This window comes from Parus major, chromosome Z (genome assembly GCF_001522545.3).
Source record: "Parus major isolate Abel chromosome Z, Parus_major1.1, whole genome shotgun sequence".
Classification (NCBI taxonomy): domain Eukaryota; kingdom Metazoa; phylum Chordata; class Aves; order Passeriformes; family Paridae; genus Parus; species Parus major.
The window spans coordinates 23,254,654-23,271,834 of record NC_031799.1 but is presented as its reverse complement, the minus strand read 5'-3'; the positions used below and the strand labels follow the sequence as shown (position 1 = coordinate 23,271,834).

The following is a 17,181-nucleotide window of genomic DNA, read 5'->3' as shown; positions in this document are numbered from 1 at the left end:
GCCGCAGCAAATCAGCGGGGCCCGGGCCGCGCATAAGAAGGGCGGGCGGGGGCCGGCGCCGTCCCTCCCGGCGGCGGCAGGATGCACCATGAGGAGCTGGCGTCCCTGCAGCGGCCCCGCTATGGCTGTGAGTGGGGTCCTGGGGGGCGTTTCGGGACGTTTTCTCAGCAATTTTTTTTTCCACCCCCTCCCGCCTTTTGTTGTTGAACTCCCTTGCTGCTTTCTTGGTTTAATGGTAAAAGAGCGAGTTGGAGGTGAAATAAAACCCGCCCAGCAGACTCTGCGGCAGCGCGCAGCGCTCCGGCTCCTTTGAGGTTAGCCCGCAGCCGGCTCCGGCTGGGTTTTGAACAGGTTTTCACGGGGCTGCGTTTTGTTCTGTAACTTTGTGAATGGATTATAGCTGTAATTCCGCATTGCAGCTCGGGAGTTTTAGATTAGAGGTCCAGCTTCGGGTTTTAGACTTGTAATTTGGTGTTACAGGTATGGGTTTGGGTTATAACTTCGTAACTTGAGTTATGACTGTAGTTTCAGGTTGTAACTCGGTAACCTTTGGCTTACCACTTCGGAATTTCGGACTGTAAAATTAAACCTTTGCTTTCTAGTTTTATAACTTTGTCTTAGACCTTTGCAACTCTTAAGAACTTGGGATGAGGGGAGAGACCTTGCAGGTACTGGGTATCTCTTTTCAGAGGGGGTGTGTTTACTCCCGAAAGTATCTTTAAGAAAAACCCCTGAAGCCCTTACCTCCTCCAGCAGCTGGTCTCTCCCTCCCGTGCTGTGCCGGGCTGGGATCCTGCACCTGCCTCTGATTTTTCTGGCTCCCGTGGGGCAGAGCAGCGCAAGCCCATGGCTGTGCCATTCCTACAAGAAACGCCTCTGATACTTCAGGCATTGCAAAATGGGAACGCACAAACGATTTGCAAAGTTCAAAACAACCCTGGCATCCTGTGGTCTAATGAGCAACTTCCCAGTTCTTATCGTAGTAGCTTTGTTTAAAACCGGTTTTGAAACCTCCTTTTAGAAAGAAACACAAAACTCCTTAACAGTGTTAGGGGCCACTTTGATTCCACCTAGGGCAAGTAGAAGAAGCGGTGCTTGGCAGTAAGACCTTCAGCTTGCAGAATGCCATGCTCTTCTGAGCATTTCTACTTACTGATGACAGATTCACCCTGCTGATGGTCCCTGTTGGGGCAGTTTGTGGAACCTACGTGTAGGTTTCATTTTTGATTTTACCCAGCAGATGGATGAGATCCTTGTGAAGGTGTGTGTTCAGTGGTTACTACAGGCGTAGTCCGAGTGCCATGCTATTGTGTTAGCAAAGGTGAATATTTTGCTTGTGAGGCCAGTCCTCCCAGCTGCTTGTGCCATTGCACGTGTATGGGCAGTGTTCAGGTGTGCTGCATTGCACTCCAGCCCACTTGCCTGAGATGCAGAAATGTTTGTTGTATGCCCAGCAGGACTCCAGCAGCAGGGATTTTCCTGCGTACATCTAGCCTGGCCTGGCTGGTCCTAAGATATGTGGGTCTGGACAGGTAGAAGTCAGTATGCCATGACTTCTGGTATAGCCAAAGATTAGGCTTTGACTTAAAGCAAAGGGCTCATCCTTTGAGTCTTGTTCCTGCCTGGGTGCTGAAGATGACTTATCATACTGCCAGAGCTGCTCAGGGTATTTTAAGGATTGTAGGTCTCAATTGTTATGGGAAAGAATGACCATGTTAAGGATGCTAAATAGAGCTTTGAAGATATACTCTATCCTCTTAGTGCTATGGTAGTTGAGAGCATTTTGTTCTAGTTACCATGGGGATGTTCCTGTTCTGAGTTGTAGCTGCTCTTGGTGTCAGGTCTCCCTGCCCCAGGTGCGTGAGTGGATGAGAGTACACTTGTCTTTTCTAATGGTGCCTCCCCTCTGACCAATAAGGACTGCTTGCTCGGGATCCAGGATTGATTCTGTCCTTTCCCTGAGTGAGAGGCTGTGGCTGCTGTGCCACACTGCATCCACTTCTTTTTGGAGTGCAATTTTTGCTGCAGGAACCTTTGAAATTGCTTTCCTTTCAAGGTTCTAGGTGAAGGCTCCTTAAATGTGCCAGACTGATGGCAAGATTTAAAACAAAAAAATATACACCAAAAAACTCCATGGAGAACTCCATACTTTAAAGAACAAGCCATAGCCTTGTCTGCAGTGACAAGTAGAGGTTCATGTTTGGGTTTTTTAGCCTGTGTCTAGAGAAATACATATGCTTTATCTGCACTGCATTTGTCTGGAATTTTGAGAAGCAAAGAGACCCAGCACCTTAAAGAAATGAAAAAAAGAAACGACTCTAACTAGGAAACTTACACTAGCATTATCTGGGCTTTTATGAAAGCCCATCATAGTTTGTAGGTTCTCTACATAACTAAAACTTTTGGATTACTGACAAACAGCTCCTTTTGTTGAGAATACCACATCTATGCTGGATTTCCTAAGGAGTTTAATAAAATGTCTGAGTTAAGCTATCAAATTTCTAAGACCCCTTGCTTTAGTGGCATAGAATTTTTTTAAACATTTAACTCGACTTGGACTTTTGACTTTTGGCTTCAAGCTCCTAGCAGAGTTAGTGTATTGCTCTGAAGAATGCTGGAGTTTTACTATCATAATTTTCAGCCAGGTACTATATAAGCTGCCGCATGATTGAGTAGCATTTAATTTTGATAACTAGAGGAGAAGGCACACGCAAATTTTGGCTGCATTTTATAGACTGAGGGGATACCATTGGGGAAAAGAACTCTCCTTGAGCATAAGAACTTGTAGCACAGTGAATAACTGGGAAGACATATCCTTAACTTAAAAGTAGTTGTACATTTACCAGCTTTGCTGATACAGTAACACAAAGAACATCTAGAAAAAAATCTTAGAGCCCATAATTTCCATATTTCAAGTCAGGAAATAGATGAATTAAACCAAGCAAGACAGTCCCTTTCTGTGCTGTTGCAGGATGAGCATGGTTCATGGGAAAATCAGAGCAAAATCCTAGAGCCTTCTCTCAGTCTGTTAGGGTGAAAGTTTTATGGCTTCCCAGACCACTTGTTGAAATGTGCCTCCAACTCTGCTTGCTGTCTTTAGCTTAAAAGAGATGCAGAAGAGATTTCTGTTGGTGCTCCACTGAGCCCTTCAGACAGATATTAATCTCCAGTACCAATTCAAGTGAGAACATAAAATTACAAGGAACCAAGCTTATACAGCTGAAACTGTGTTAACAGGCACACTGCAACTGAATTTACGTAGTGGTTTCCAGTCTGGCTACAGCTGTTGCCTGCTTCATTTCTCAATCCCAACACAACCAGAAGCAGAGTTTCACAAAACAAGAGAATTTAGACTTACACTACAGCTACAACTTTTTTATAACAAAAATGTTTTGTGCTGTGGAAGATTATGAAAACCAAAAGAAGGGATAAATCTCAGATGGGCCTCACAGATTAAGCATGAAGTTTTGAACATGGGAAGATAGCAAATCAGGCAATGGTGTGTCTTTGAGAATGTTAATTTCCTGACACTCTCAGCTCCTTTATAGCTAGATTTCCCTGAAATCTGTGAGCAGAAACAAATGTTTAATATTTTGTGAACTATATGAATGACTTTACTACACTTCCAGGAATGTAGTGAAGCTACAGAGAGTAAGGCTGTGAGTATCTGGACTTCAAAAGGATTTTAGGCATTAACATGCTTGGAGTAGCTGAATTAATATATGCCCTGAGTCCTTGTCTACTGAGCTAGGTGCTCCAACATCAGCAGATGCTTCTGTTGGAGACGCAGCTATGTCTGCACCTCTGCTACTGAGGCGGGAAAGCTAGTTTCACTGGGCATAGATGATGGGTTAATACAGGGGAAAACAGACTTTTGGTATCCAGTAATAAGGGCGTTGCTTGTACTTCTGGTGCTGGCTCCCAGAATTGCTACTGTTTGGCGCAAGGAATTTGGAGATGAGACATACTAGCAGTGTGAAGCTTCATGGGGGAGTGCTGCTCTGCCTGTGGAGACAGGCAGGGCAAACCTGAAGTGAAACACAGCCTACGCCTCCCTATGAAACTACACCTAGCTTCTCTGCTCAGCAGGATGTGAAAGTTTGCAAACCAGTGGCTTTTCAAAAAGCTTTTAACATAAAAAAACTGTAAATTTGTCTGCTTGTCTAGTAAGCGCAGGGAAACAAATGGCAGTTTTTGAGTCTAGAAAGGGGGAAATGTCTTCTGGTTAAAGTTCCATAGGATTTTCCTAAGTGAAAACAGATGGGATTTTAGGATTTTTTAAAAGTTTTTTTAAACATAAAAAAAAAAAAAAAGTTTTTCTATGTCCTATGCATATATATTCTTTCGAGTGTATGCTTTCTTGTAGTAACTTTGACTTATGAGAACAGTTTTCTCCTTTTTTATTGATGGGTGTTATTTGGCAACCAAACACACTGTTTATCTCTTCCACTCTTTTTGTGGGTTGCTAATAATTAAACTGCTGAATGAGAACTCAAAAAGTTTAACTGCTTTATTTAACCAAGTGCACATAATTCACTTGGTAGGAGTGGTTCTCTGTGTGCCTTTTGTACAAAGCAGGTTCATCTCCCCTAAAGTGTACTGGTAAAGAAAGGACAGAGCTAAGTTACAGCATGCTCAAAGCTACTTGAATGCTGTTGAAAGAGGTAATATTAATATTGCGCTGGAAACAGGATTTATAGCATATGTGAGTGTGCTACATCAAGTACAATTCTTGAGGCAGGGAATATGAAACATTCAGGTTTTTAGCTCGCCTCTTCTGATAACTGGGGTTTCAGTTGCATGATTTTCTAACTCAGTTTGCTTGATACAGTTGCTGATTCAAACTGACTACATTTTACTAGGAATAACCCTACAGGTAAGGCAGAAAAAAAAAAAAAAAAAAAAGGAAAAGCCTGTTAGTGACAGGCAGGACTGGTGGGTCATATTTCAGTGTGATGATAAGCAAGTGTGCCCTCCCGTGCTTGCTCCTTGCAGGAAATGATTAACCTGCTGTGTTTGCTTCACTTGTTCAGGCTGTTTCGTTGTTTTTTTGGAATGGGTATCCTTGAACTACTGCATGTTGTGGAATGAAAGCACAGCTACTGGACAGGGGAGGAGTTGTGCCCACCCTGGCCTGGGGACCATGACTGGGGGGACAGGTGTCAGGTGCCCCCAACCTGGGGAGGGATGCCTGCTGTACACGCCTCATTTGCTGATCCTTGATAAGACAGGCTGGTATAAGAGCTGTGTCCCACACAGCTCATTCATGGGTCAGCACTTCCTGCACCTTGGCACTTGTGCTCGCCTTCAGAAAACAACAATGTCCCCTTCCGAGTGGTGCCAGCTGGGCTTTGAAGTGGTTTGCTGAACGTATACTGCCTTGTTTTCACTGCTGGGAGGAGAAGGGTGCTGCTGAGTATCTGACACAAGGACAGGGCTGTGCTAGAGACCAGCATGTTGTCCTGGCACTACTCCAGTTGAGTTTTACCTGCGGCACATGACAAGAGTGCCACGGCCTGTGGTGGTGAAGGGCTCGTGGGGCACTGTGTTGTCTGGTGGCCAACAGCCTTGCTAAGGTGGTGGGAGAGGGAGGGAATGGAATGCTACATCAGATGGTATTGCTATAAACTCTGAACAGTGAAACATTTAGCCTCTAAATACTTCTTGAAATATGTAAGCAAATAAACAGCTATTAAGAACCTGTGCTGGTGGCTGATTTCAGTTAAATTACTATTTTGTTCAAATGAATATGCACTAGCTAGAAACACTTATCCAGAGGGATTGTGTCAGTTCTTTGTTATCATTTATTGCCCAAATTGAGGTTGTCCAGCTATAAATTCTTCAGGAATCAGATTCAAGGAGCACTTCAGAGCTCTGACTCACAGCAGCTGGCAAACTGCTGCTAGCCCATAAAGACTTTCTGCCTGCAGGTGTGGTCGTGCCCTGTCTGCCAGCCGGGCTCCAAAGCTGTTAGAAACTACTGTCCTCATCTCAGGTGCCTATTTTGGCCTGCATAGATCAGACTAAGCAGTCTGTGGCTTCTGCTAAAGTGAGTGTCAAAGGATGTGGTCTCTGCCAGACCTCTCTAGTGGACTCTTACCTGCTTCTTTGACAGCACAGTAAAAGTTTTTAAGGCATCTAGTAAGGTGTTTAAAACAACTCTTACCAGGCTTCAAAATGTGTAGAGGAATTTGTATTCATGCATGCTATTAATCCTCTACTGTCTGTTCCTCCTGAAATTAATAATAACCTCCTGCTTGATTTATAGAACTGCTCTATAAACTGATTGTATTTGTGGATTAGAGCCTCCTTTTCTGGGAGGAGAGCACGGGTTAATCCAGAGGCAGCTGGAATGGGAAATGCCAAGACTCTGTACAGAAGTGTGCTTTACTAAGGCAGCTGCTTTTCCACAGGGTTGTAGGGTCGATGTAAATGTTTCACTTGTGTTTTAAGGGTGTTGTTTCAAAGACGTTTTGAGGAATCATAGATGAGTACTGGGGCTACCTGTGCCTAATAGTCTGGCTGAGGTATTGGAAACTAGGCAAAAAACCCTTAAATTATCAAGGACACAAATTTTTTGAGAACATGATCCTGTGTCTAGGGTCAACATCACTGATAAGATGTTTTTAACTGGTGTTATCTGCAAAGGGATCCCATCTCCTGCTTTGCTCCAGACTGCTGCAACTGGTGAGGTTTTTCAGCAGTCTGAACTTGTCTTCAGGTGCTCTGTCATGCTGCTGAGGACAACTTCACCTCTTGCCAGCACGGATACCCAATCTGTCAGGAAGCTAATCTCTCCTAGCAGAGCTGATTTGCATTGCTGGATTTGCAGTCACTTCTGGTCTGTGTAGGGGGTGACTGCAGGTCTCACAGCTTCACTTGCTGGCTGAGGGGGAATTTTCTGGCCAGGTGGGACTTTGGCAGTCAGAATTTAGAGGTGTTAAAATTGCCCTGGAACCACACCCTGAAACTGTGGTTTTGAGTGTGCTTTCAGTCAACTCTGCTGGTGGAAGAAGTGACCTTGACTCCTCCTATGGAATTGCTTTATATGGGAACAGGTCCCCAGTCTGGGGTGCAGCATGAGCCTGCAGGCAGGTCTGCCAGCATGATGGAGTAGCTGGAGTAGGGATGAGCACCAACACCTGCAAGAACGGCAAATCATGTTGAAGTTGTGCTACTGCTGCACATAGAGATCTGGAAAGTGTGCATGTGGTGGGACAGGAAAACGTGCAAACAGAACTCAAGGGTGGACTGGGGCACGCAGGAAAGAGCATCTCTTGCATCGCCCTGGTGTCCCCAGCTGCCTCTGCTGTGGTGCTGCTGACACCCTTGTCTGCGCTGGGTGCTGCTTTCAGCTCTCTGTTGCCCAGGGAGTTTTGAATTGCAGAAATATTTTTGGGGGAATCTTGTCTTTAGTGGTGTAATTTCACAAATCTGTACCAGTAAAAGGCATGGCAGTGTTTGTCAGGCAATGCTGCAGTGGTAAGAAAATTTGAAGAAACTGTTTGTGTTGTAGACTACTCAAGCAAGACAGAAATTATTATTTTATTTTTTTTTACACACGCTGGCATTCTAGATGCTTTTTCAACCTTTTTTTTGTAGCTGATAAAATTGCTCTTGACTCAAAACTGTGGGGATAAGATGTAACTTGTGGTATGTGCTGCCTATTTCTGGGATTTTTAGCTTTTTCAGGATCAACTGATTTATCCAAGCTATAATTGACTGGATGGCCTATATTCAGTGGTAAACAATTCTAAAATTCCATATCTTCTCAATACAGTATAGCAGAACAAATATCAGCATGGCTAGATTGTGGTCTAACTGAAAAGGAACGTGAAGGACTCCTGGGTGTAGAGCAGGGATTGTATTTGGAGAAATCTGGGGAAAAGCTTTTACCGAGGAAAAACGTCAGCTATTTTGAAAAGAGGCACACAGTAAACATGATTTCACTACATCTAACCTAAGAAGTTGCTTTGAATACTGCTTTTCAGGCCACAGCAGAGCACAGATTTCTTCACTGTGATTAGTGGAGGCTGGGAAAAGAACCAGCCCTGGCTTGGCATTTGAAGCTGCATGGCAGCCGATTATTGAAGGTGTTTAGACAAATTACCTTAAAGGACTGGATGTGACTACCTGCTAGTTTTTATCACCTCTGACTGTGGAAGTGATGTTTAACAAATGGGTTAGAATACTCCAGAAAATACACAGCTTTTTTATCACATGTGAAACCAGCCCCTTGTGCTCCAACTGATATCTACACACAGAAAATGAGAAGTAAGATCACATGGTTTTGCTGAAGATTACACAGATATGAGCTGTCCTAGAACAAAATGAATCAACTTTCTTAGTACTGTGGTTAGTAACAGGCAAACAAGGGCTGGTGTTTCCTATAACACTGAACCATGGCAATAACACTTAGTAGTTTCCTCTTTTTTCGAGGTGGGGGGTGGAGGGGAGGTTTGTTTTGTTTTGTTGTTGTCACACTCAAAAAATTAAGTAGCTTTATAAATGTTAGCAGAAGTTTCTGATAAAAGCAGAGGTGGATTTCTGTAATGTTCATCTGTATTCTTTTGCCTGAAACTGTCAGGAAGGTGCTGACTGGTAGGCTGCTTCTGTCTAGGATGCAAATGCTGCTCATGGACAACCCTGTTTGGACTCCCCAAAAGGATAAAGAAATGAAAAGTTAAGAATTAGTGGGTTCCTGTAGCAGTAGTAGAAATTGTCCCCAATAGCTTCTCAGACACATTTCAGATGCAAATTTACTTGTGATTAAGTTTTTTTTAATATAATTTCCTGAAGTTATAAAGTATAGACTTCCTTGAAAATTACCATTTGTATGAAAACTGTTACAAATTAGGTAGAAGGTATTTCACATGTGCTCATGCTTTGCAGCCTTTTGTGTGGAGGCCAGGAAGAGGAGGAACACTTGTGATGAGCAAGGCTTGTTGTGACGGGGGTCTATACAGAAATAGTTACTCTATGGAATGGGAATGGTAAAAACTCATCTGGGCTGATGGGAGTAGCTATATTTTATATGCTCCACTCCCTCTACCAGTAGTAAATGCCTTATTATAAGGAAGCTGTCCATAGAGTGTGAGTTGGAAACCAGGGCAAAACTTGGATGAAGAAGCTGATAAAAAGTCTTGCTCTTTGTGAAGAAGCTCTTTAAGAAAGGAAAGAAACTGCAGCTATACAAAAGATAATGAAATTCTGTGCCCAGCCCTTATGTGTGCAAACTTCTTTTTTGGATAGAGACTTCAAAAATTGCAAACACATAACTTAGTTTGATGTTAAGTTTATGTATATTGCTTGTACTGTTGTTGCCATAACAGTGATTGAATGCTAGTTATGCTTCCTTTATTTTGGTGGTCTTAATACTGCTGTTTCAAGAAAAATACTGGTTTTGAGGTGTTTACATAATACTTCTGATATGCTCCTGATATTTTTTTGCACAATTAATATTTAGCATTATCACTGTGATACTGTCATTAGAGGAAATGTGCTCAAGGTAACAAGGAGGCTGTCCTCAAGTCAGTACTTGCCCCATTAACCCAGAAATTGCTTTGGGTTATACAGCAGACATAAGCAAATAACCTGACAAATTAAATTATTCATGATGCTTCAGACGAAGTCTCAGGTTAGAGGAAATTTAGTAGAACAAATACTAATAGTTGAAAACTTGTGAGTGCATGGTTTGGATAAAAAATTTATCTTTTGGGTGCAGCTGTCAAAGACTTGTCCTGGAAATGAAAGTACTTGGCTTATTGATAAGCTAGGGGCAACATCTAGCTTGCTCTGTACTGATTTTGCAGTGATATGTGCAGTGGTAGATGTGTCATTGTCACTCAGAACAGCTTCAAGTTTCAGTAAATATGTACTGGATGTACTGACTTAAAAGGTCAAGATTTGTCTGCTCTTTTTAAACCTTGCTCAGAGGTCTGTTATTCAAGGCTCAAACATTTTGTGATTTCATTCTCTCCTATGGTTTTAATACCCAATGATGAAGGGAAAAATGAATTCATATTACTGGGTATGTATGCAAATGAGAAATAAGGGTCAGAGTTGTTCAGAAGTGCCATGGGCAAGTGCCCTGCAAGCAGTGTCTGCCCGCTGTGCAGTGTGCTCCTGAAGTGACCTACCTGAGAGCCCTGGCAGAGGGTACCCTGGAGCCAGCACTATCAGCTCCAGTACTTCTGTAAACACTTGCTTATTGCACAGTGAAGGCAGCAAGCAGGTCTCAAGTGATAAGTGAGGTCACTGCCAGCCTGACACTGCCCCTGGACTGAGTACCCACACAGGTACACTGCGCCTGCCTTCCTCCTGCAAGAATTTATCATCTCACCCATGAAGCAGGAATGAAGAAGGTGCATCTCCATTCACTGGGCCTTTTTGCCTCTGTGTGGACCAGTACACTCAACAAAACCAGAGGTTTTGGAGTGAGATTCTAGCTTGTGAGCCTGATGTTGTGCCTCCACCCTTTATTTTGTGTGTGGTTCCTGCTTGTGCAGGGCCATATCATCTATAGAAATAGCTACTGAATGCACAGCAGTTTTGAGACTTGCTCAACAAGAAGGTCAGCTGCCTTCCCAGGGAAGACAGGAATGTTGGAGGGAGGACAGGAACTGCCATGGCTTTGTTCTTCTCTGCCTTTGGATGCCCTAGGGTCCTGCTCATCACCTAAACTTACCGTATCTATATATGTGTATTAGTATTATGCAACATAAAGCATTTTTTTATGTTCTTGTGATTTTGAAGCCATTTTTGTATTTTAACTGCTCAATCTCATTGTCAGGTCTATAGCTGAAACTAAATTTTCAGTTCTATTATCCCTAATGCACAAGTTGTTTCTCCCCCCCACTAAGATTAAACAAAAAATAAATGCATTGTGCCTGTAAGTAAAAGAATTTGAGTTACAAACTTTGAAGATATTGTGACTGTAATAATTATTTGGGAATGAAAACCCAGGCAGGCAGAGGCAGATGTGCTCTAGCAGTTAAACCTCATGGTATATATTCACATGCTTATTTTTGTATCTTGAAGGAAAAATGTACTGCAACATTTCAGGTGTTTTCTGGAGCTCCTTTCAGAAAGTGGGAAAAGTGAGCAGATGGTTTATTCAGACCTTGGTAGAAGGACTCTGCAACAGACTGGCTGTGAAAGAACCAGAAGATGATGAGTTGTCAAAGGAAGAATAAAGACCAGATGTCAAGGCTGAGGGTTTCTACACTGCAGTCTTTCTCATGGTGATTTTCAATTTACTCAGTGATTAACTGGTGCTCTTGCTCTATGGCTTTTCCTAGACAGATGTTTCAGTCCTCTGGAGTCGAATGGTTCAGACCAAGAGCTCTACACTCTGAATTAGTTAGTGACCCAGGCACTGCTTTCTTCACAGATTCTCTTTTATTCCAGAATTCCTGCCTGTCATCCTTATTTTCTGTTCTTTATGCTACACCTTACCACATTTCTTTTGGTTGGTTACTGTACTGAGCATTTGGTTAATAGGAAGCTTTCTGGTTTCAGCCCTCCAATGATCTGAATATTGAATCCATTTGATAACTCTTTCCACCCAAACTTCCTTCAAGAGGTCTGAGTTGCTCATCCCTTCCCCTCTCTTTCACTTCCCTGTCCTTGTCTTCCTCTTTTCTTGCATTCAAGTGTAGCCTTCCCTAAGCAGCCCCTGGGTAGTAGAGGTCTGCTACAAATGTATTTATGAATCACTCTTCTGGCCTCAAGTTGTAGCACAGATCATTTTCAAAACAGAAATTGAACAAGGTCCTCACTTACCCAGAAAACCTGTGCAGCATTTGCAGGGCATGATGTTAATTACCTACTGTTTATATGGTTATCTGTATTTGAATTTCTACCAAGGAATAACAATAAAAGCAGAAAACCTTTGTGTTATGCTCTTCATTGTGGACTTCAAGTAGTTTGCCTTTGGTGAAGCATCAGTAGCTCTTGTTAAACATGCCTACTTTCCTCAGTCCCTGGGGTCCCTCTTTGCCACAAATAAGCCTGGTGCTTCATTCTGGCCCTGTGTGCTGGCTGAGGTGTCTTAAACAACACAATTAGGGTGATCTTTCTGTTGCTGGCTCAGAGGTTTTGCTATGCAAATAGCTAAGAGGAGTGCCACGGAGGTGGGGGTAGCAATGTGTGTGAACACACGATGGGCAGACAAACCTGCATTTGGATTTCCCACTGCACTGTAGTGAGTTTTGTCTGTGCCCTGCCCTTTCTACTGATGGTCTCCAGCCTCACTTTCCTGTTCTTCCACTCCACTTCTGCAGTGGCTTTCTCCTCTGCCACCAATGTTGATGGGTGGGGTTGTGGCCCCAGGCTGTGGTGTGGTGTGATTGCACAGAAAGACAGCTGCCTTCAGGGTTCTGCAGAAGGCTGCAGGCACAGTCACCTTTCCTGTTAACTTGTGACTCTTGATTCCAACTGCTTGCATAGGGATGAATGCCTTTGAATGCCTTTTTGATTAGTTTTTTTTGTTTGGTTTTTTTTGTGTGTGTGTGATTGTCACAGCATTTTAGTGCCCACAAGTTATTTGTCCTTTTAGGTACATAAATATACATATATATACATTTGACTTATTGATAGATGTGCAATTCTCTTCAGAGAAAAATTGAAAAATTAAAGTGCCTAATACTAGAAATAAATTTTATGGCACTTTTAGGCAAAAGACTTGCATTTGTCTTCTGACTAAATCTAATTACAGGGTTGATACTGAGGCACACTACAGACACTAGCATTTTTGTGTCTTTCATAGTTGCATAGTGCATTTCATTAGCCTGGCAAGATTAAACTGTTCTTCTCATTATTTCATTTACAGTCTGCTTGTGTTAAGTTGAATTGAGGTCACAGTAGGTAAAATGTAAGGAAATGGAATCCATATGGTAAAATTATGGCTCTTTTATTTAGGATTTTAATGCATATTACTACTAAAAAGCAAACAGGTTTAAGTAATTCCAGTGAAATGAACAAAGTAAAAAGTATATCAAAATACATAGAATTTAAATTACAAGCTCTTTACTTAAGAAAATAGGATAAAGGTGGCAAAAGAACCCTTGACACTTTACAATTAGTTTTCTCATGAGCTAATCTCAGAAGAAGGAAAGCTTGTTTGAATGCACAATGTTGTTTTGAATGCTTCAAGTGTTCAAAAAATAGTTGTGTTTTTTTTTAACTCACATGAAAATGTCATTCTTGTTGTAAACATAGGTAAAACTAAATAAACCTTCCAACCAGAGGCAATACCAGTGTAACCTAAAAGCTGCCTTGAAGTTTGGTCATGCTAGTGTGTTTGGACTAAGCATGTGGAGATAGTATGGCCTGTAAGTAAAATAAGTTTTTTGTAATTGTTATTCACTGCCTCTTCAGAGTCCATGAGTCTGAGTGCTTCCTTAGACTTGTGACTTCTTTGGGAACTTAGATTGAGGGTTTATTAGTAAATAGTGAGTATGAGTAAAGAGTGTTTAAAAAAAAAGGGAGTGAAGAGTGCCACGGTCAACTGTCTTAGCTGACCTAAAAGGTTAAGGTCATAGAAAGGAAACTAGGGTTTTAATGGTGTTTTTTGAGCACCTGGATCTTGGGAGAACCTGTTGTGCCTTGAACTGACCAGCTAGCAAAGTATGCGAAGACAAACAGTTACAAATTTTTTTTAAGCAATTGCACCAAGTATGCAGGAGATGGTGAGACCAGCAGTTAAATGTTGGTAGAAATGGTTGAGCAACAAGCTGATACATTCCATGTTTGTAATCATAGATGGCAACACTTTCAGCTAAATGAAAATGGTTGGGTTTTCATATTCTTCCTTCAACTCCATTACTTTGTCTCCTTGTTCTTCCAAACATACTGAAGAATAACAATGAAGTTAAGCTAAAATGAAACATTATTTTTCTGCACAGGGTTAAATGACCCTGCTAGGAAAGAGATGTCCATGCTCTAGTATCACCATACAGCAAGGTAACACCAGAACTACTTGGTAATTTTTAGTGTTTACCTCTACTAAAGGCTCATGTGATGGTACTGTAGAAAGTGAGAGGTTTAAAAGCAGAATACAGGATATGTATACCTATAGGCAGAAGACTGAATACTAAACTTCCTGGCAGCATGTAGTCACTTGCTCAATGCCCAAGCCATCTTGTGTCTGTGGTTAAATGAGACTTTTTCTGAACTTTTTGGGGATGGAAGTATCTTGAGACATGTCTGAGGAGTCCTACAGGCTTTTGCCAGTGTCTGGCTGAAATGAAGTGGTTTTGACACTTGGCTCCAGGAGCATGAAATGTGGTTGCTGTTGCATCACTGTCCCCTTGTATGATAGTCCCAAGGCCCATGTATTGCAATAGTGCTCAGTATCTGTAAATGGATGTGGCTGGCCTTGTGGTGGCAGATACATAAGACTGAAATAAGATCTTTATCAAGGAAATGGGAGGAGGAGCAGGAGGATTCAGGAAAGTAAATGCACAGGAATGAGGCTCTCTGGGAAAGCTCAGGGGAAAGACTGGTTTTAGCATACATTTTTAATTTTTCATCAGGATGTCTGTTACTGGATGTCTGTGTTCAACTCTCCCATGCTAATGGTGCATGTTTGCTTTCCCTGTTTGTGCGGTGTCTGGCAGTGAGACACAGTCCAGAACAGTGGCCCTGGAGAGCCTGTGTGACACACAATTTGTGAGAGAGGATAATATCTATCTGCTGGCCAGAAGATGCATTTGTAATTTTGTTTGAAAATATGGGCCTGCATGCTTTGACAATGAAATAACTAGATTAGGAGAGATATAGCCATTTTTATGAGACAGAATAATTCAGTGTTGGAAACATTTGAAAAATTATATATTGAAGACCCCCACTCTTTAATTAAGTGTTTTAGTCTACTCTCCCATGTGAATCTGCCCTCCAAGTTCACAGCTGTTGGAGGTTTTTTAGTGCTTGCAGTGTCTGCCTTTGTTTAGAGCCCTTCCTTGGAGCAAATGTTCAGGGAATGGACTGAATACCCCTAACTAAAGGCAGAAAAAGGTTCAGGCCATCTGGTCTCATTGCTGTGACATACATGACAGTTGCTTTCAATTGTACTTTTTTGACAGAAGTAGTCTATAGAAAGCTGTTTTCATCAGAGCCTTACATTTTTTGTCCAAAAATAAACAACTTCCAGAATAACTATAGACCTGTATGTGCAAAGTACCTTAATAACAAAACACCTGTAGTAGGTGTTTGGTGCTGTAAAGCCATTTTTTCATAGTAGCCTGTTGAATTATCTCTGTTCACATAGTTATGGCTGACACACTTGACTGCATATTTAGTCAACTGCTACGTTAGATACCTGCAAGCTGATATTGGGAGTGGAAGCTTGGGGGGGTAAACTCTATCTGCTCATGGCTTTGAGGAGTGCTTTTCTAATATCTGTACATGTATCTTTTCTCTGTATTTTGTAGCTTCCTGGCAGTGCTCTGAGCTCCTGTTGTGTTGCAATGAGGACAGCTCAGGGTGCAGTGAACCTGCCTCAGAGCATTGCCAACTCCTGCTCCATGCACAGGGCTTGGCTTGTGCTGTGTTGGTGCAGTGGTGCAGCATAAGAAATGCCAAGCTAGGAGCAACCATGGAGTTGAGCTGTCCAAGGCATGTACTCATGGGGTGCTAGGTACCTGAGAGAACAAATTTTACTAGGAATAAAAAGAAAGCACAAGAGATGAATTTATTTGCCTCTTTCAAACCAGAGCAAGATTGCTGTATGTTCTCAGATAACATAAGGTTTTAAGTTACTGTGACCATCTAAAATGCAGCTAGCTTCCTCTTGAAATTACAGCACTGAATTGTGATGACAAACACTTCAGGTCCTCACAGTACAGGGAGACATAAATGGGATGCTGTCTAGAGCGTGTTGTACTGGGCTCAGCTATGACTGGGACTAGCTATGGCCAGCAAACTGTCATTCAGAAGTTTTTGTGCAAGAAAGGCTCCCTAGCCTTTGCTTTTGTTATAGTATATCTCTGTTAAGTACTTTTGACTGTACTAATACTGGACAGGGGGTAGGAGCTGGGGAGGAGGAGGCAGGAAGGTGTCAGGGAGAAGTATACAGAATTTGCAGAACTTCTTGTCAGTGGACTGAAACACTGCCTTGCTTACTGTGTGGCTCAGACAGCAGACAGCTGAGACTGCCAACTATGGTTTAGCTAATGTTTAATTCAAATACTCTAGTGAAAAACTTTTATCCCAGCATTTTACAGTATTTACTCCTGTATCTTTCTTCCCCCTCGCCCACCACCTTGACTTTACAAACTCTGTTCTATCACCATAAGATGATTTTGTTCTCTCTATCATCTGTTATGTCTTGTCCATTGAAATTCCCTGTTGTGGTGCCAAAAGAGCTCTCTTCCTCATTGCTCACATCTTGTGTTTCATGGGAAAAAGTCTCTAGTGGCAGGAAATTGAGGGGGATTGGCCCTGGGAAATAAAAGCTTCTGTTCCTTTCTTTGCCTTCTTCAGTGTAAGAAGTCCTTTGGTATGTCTGTGGCAAATGCCTTATTAAAGAGTCTGCCTGCTAAAAGCAGCCACGTGCTGTTCTTGAACTGCTGCAGATAGTCATATGTATGAGAAAATGAATGCCCAGGAAACCTTAAGTGCTGTTGTAGGTTTTCCAGCTTCTGTTTTTCCAAGATAACAAAAATTCTTTAGTAAATTGTTATACTGGAATAACGTAAGGATTATGCCTCATAAAATGATCAGAAATTTGTATTCAGAAATTGTAAAAAATGTTACTTTTCCTAGCATGCTCTTTTGTTACATATTACAGAAATTTTAAGTTTAGCACCATTTAAAAGTACAATCCATGGATCCATGGACTAATGTGCAAACTGTTGCAAGTTAGATTTGTGAAACATCTCCTAGTTAATGTAAATTCAAACATAAACTACTGTGACCAGCAGGTCAAGGGAGGTGATTATCCTCACTCCAGCCACATAACAGCCCATCTGGAGTCAGGCATCCAGCTTTGGGGACCCCAGCATAAGAAGGATGCTGATCTGTTAAAATCAGTCCAGAGGAGGAGGCCACAAAAATGTTCAGAAGGCTGAAACTTCTGTCCTATGAGGAAAAACTGAGAAAGTTGTGGTTGATGTGCCTGGAGAAGAGAAGGCTCTGGGACACTTATTGTGGCCTAGAAGAAAGATGGAAAGGTGCTTT

At 42.1% G+C, this 17,181-nt stretch overlaps 1 protein-coding gene across 7 annotated transcripts in view; it reads left to right on the top strand.

Annotated features, from left to right (window-relative positions):
• The first annotated feature begins 39 nt into the window (after positions 1–39).
• The window catches only part of IQGAP2 (IQ motif containing GTPase activating protein 2), a 125,016-nt gene continuing 107,874 nt past the window's right edge, over positions 40–17,181 (top strand). For all 7 annotated transcript variants that reach the window (XM_015653561.3, XM_015653559.3, XM_015653564.3 and 4 more), the window contains exon 1: positions 40–127. In XM_015653561.3, coding sequence (XP_015509047.1) covers positions 82–127 — 46 coding nt within the window. In that variant the 5' untranslated portion in view covers positions 40–81. The remainder of the gene's footprint in view (positions 128–17,181) is intronic.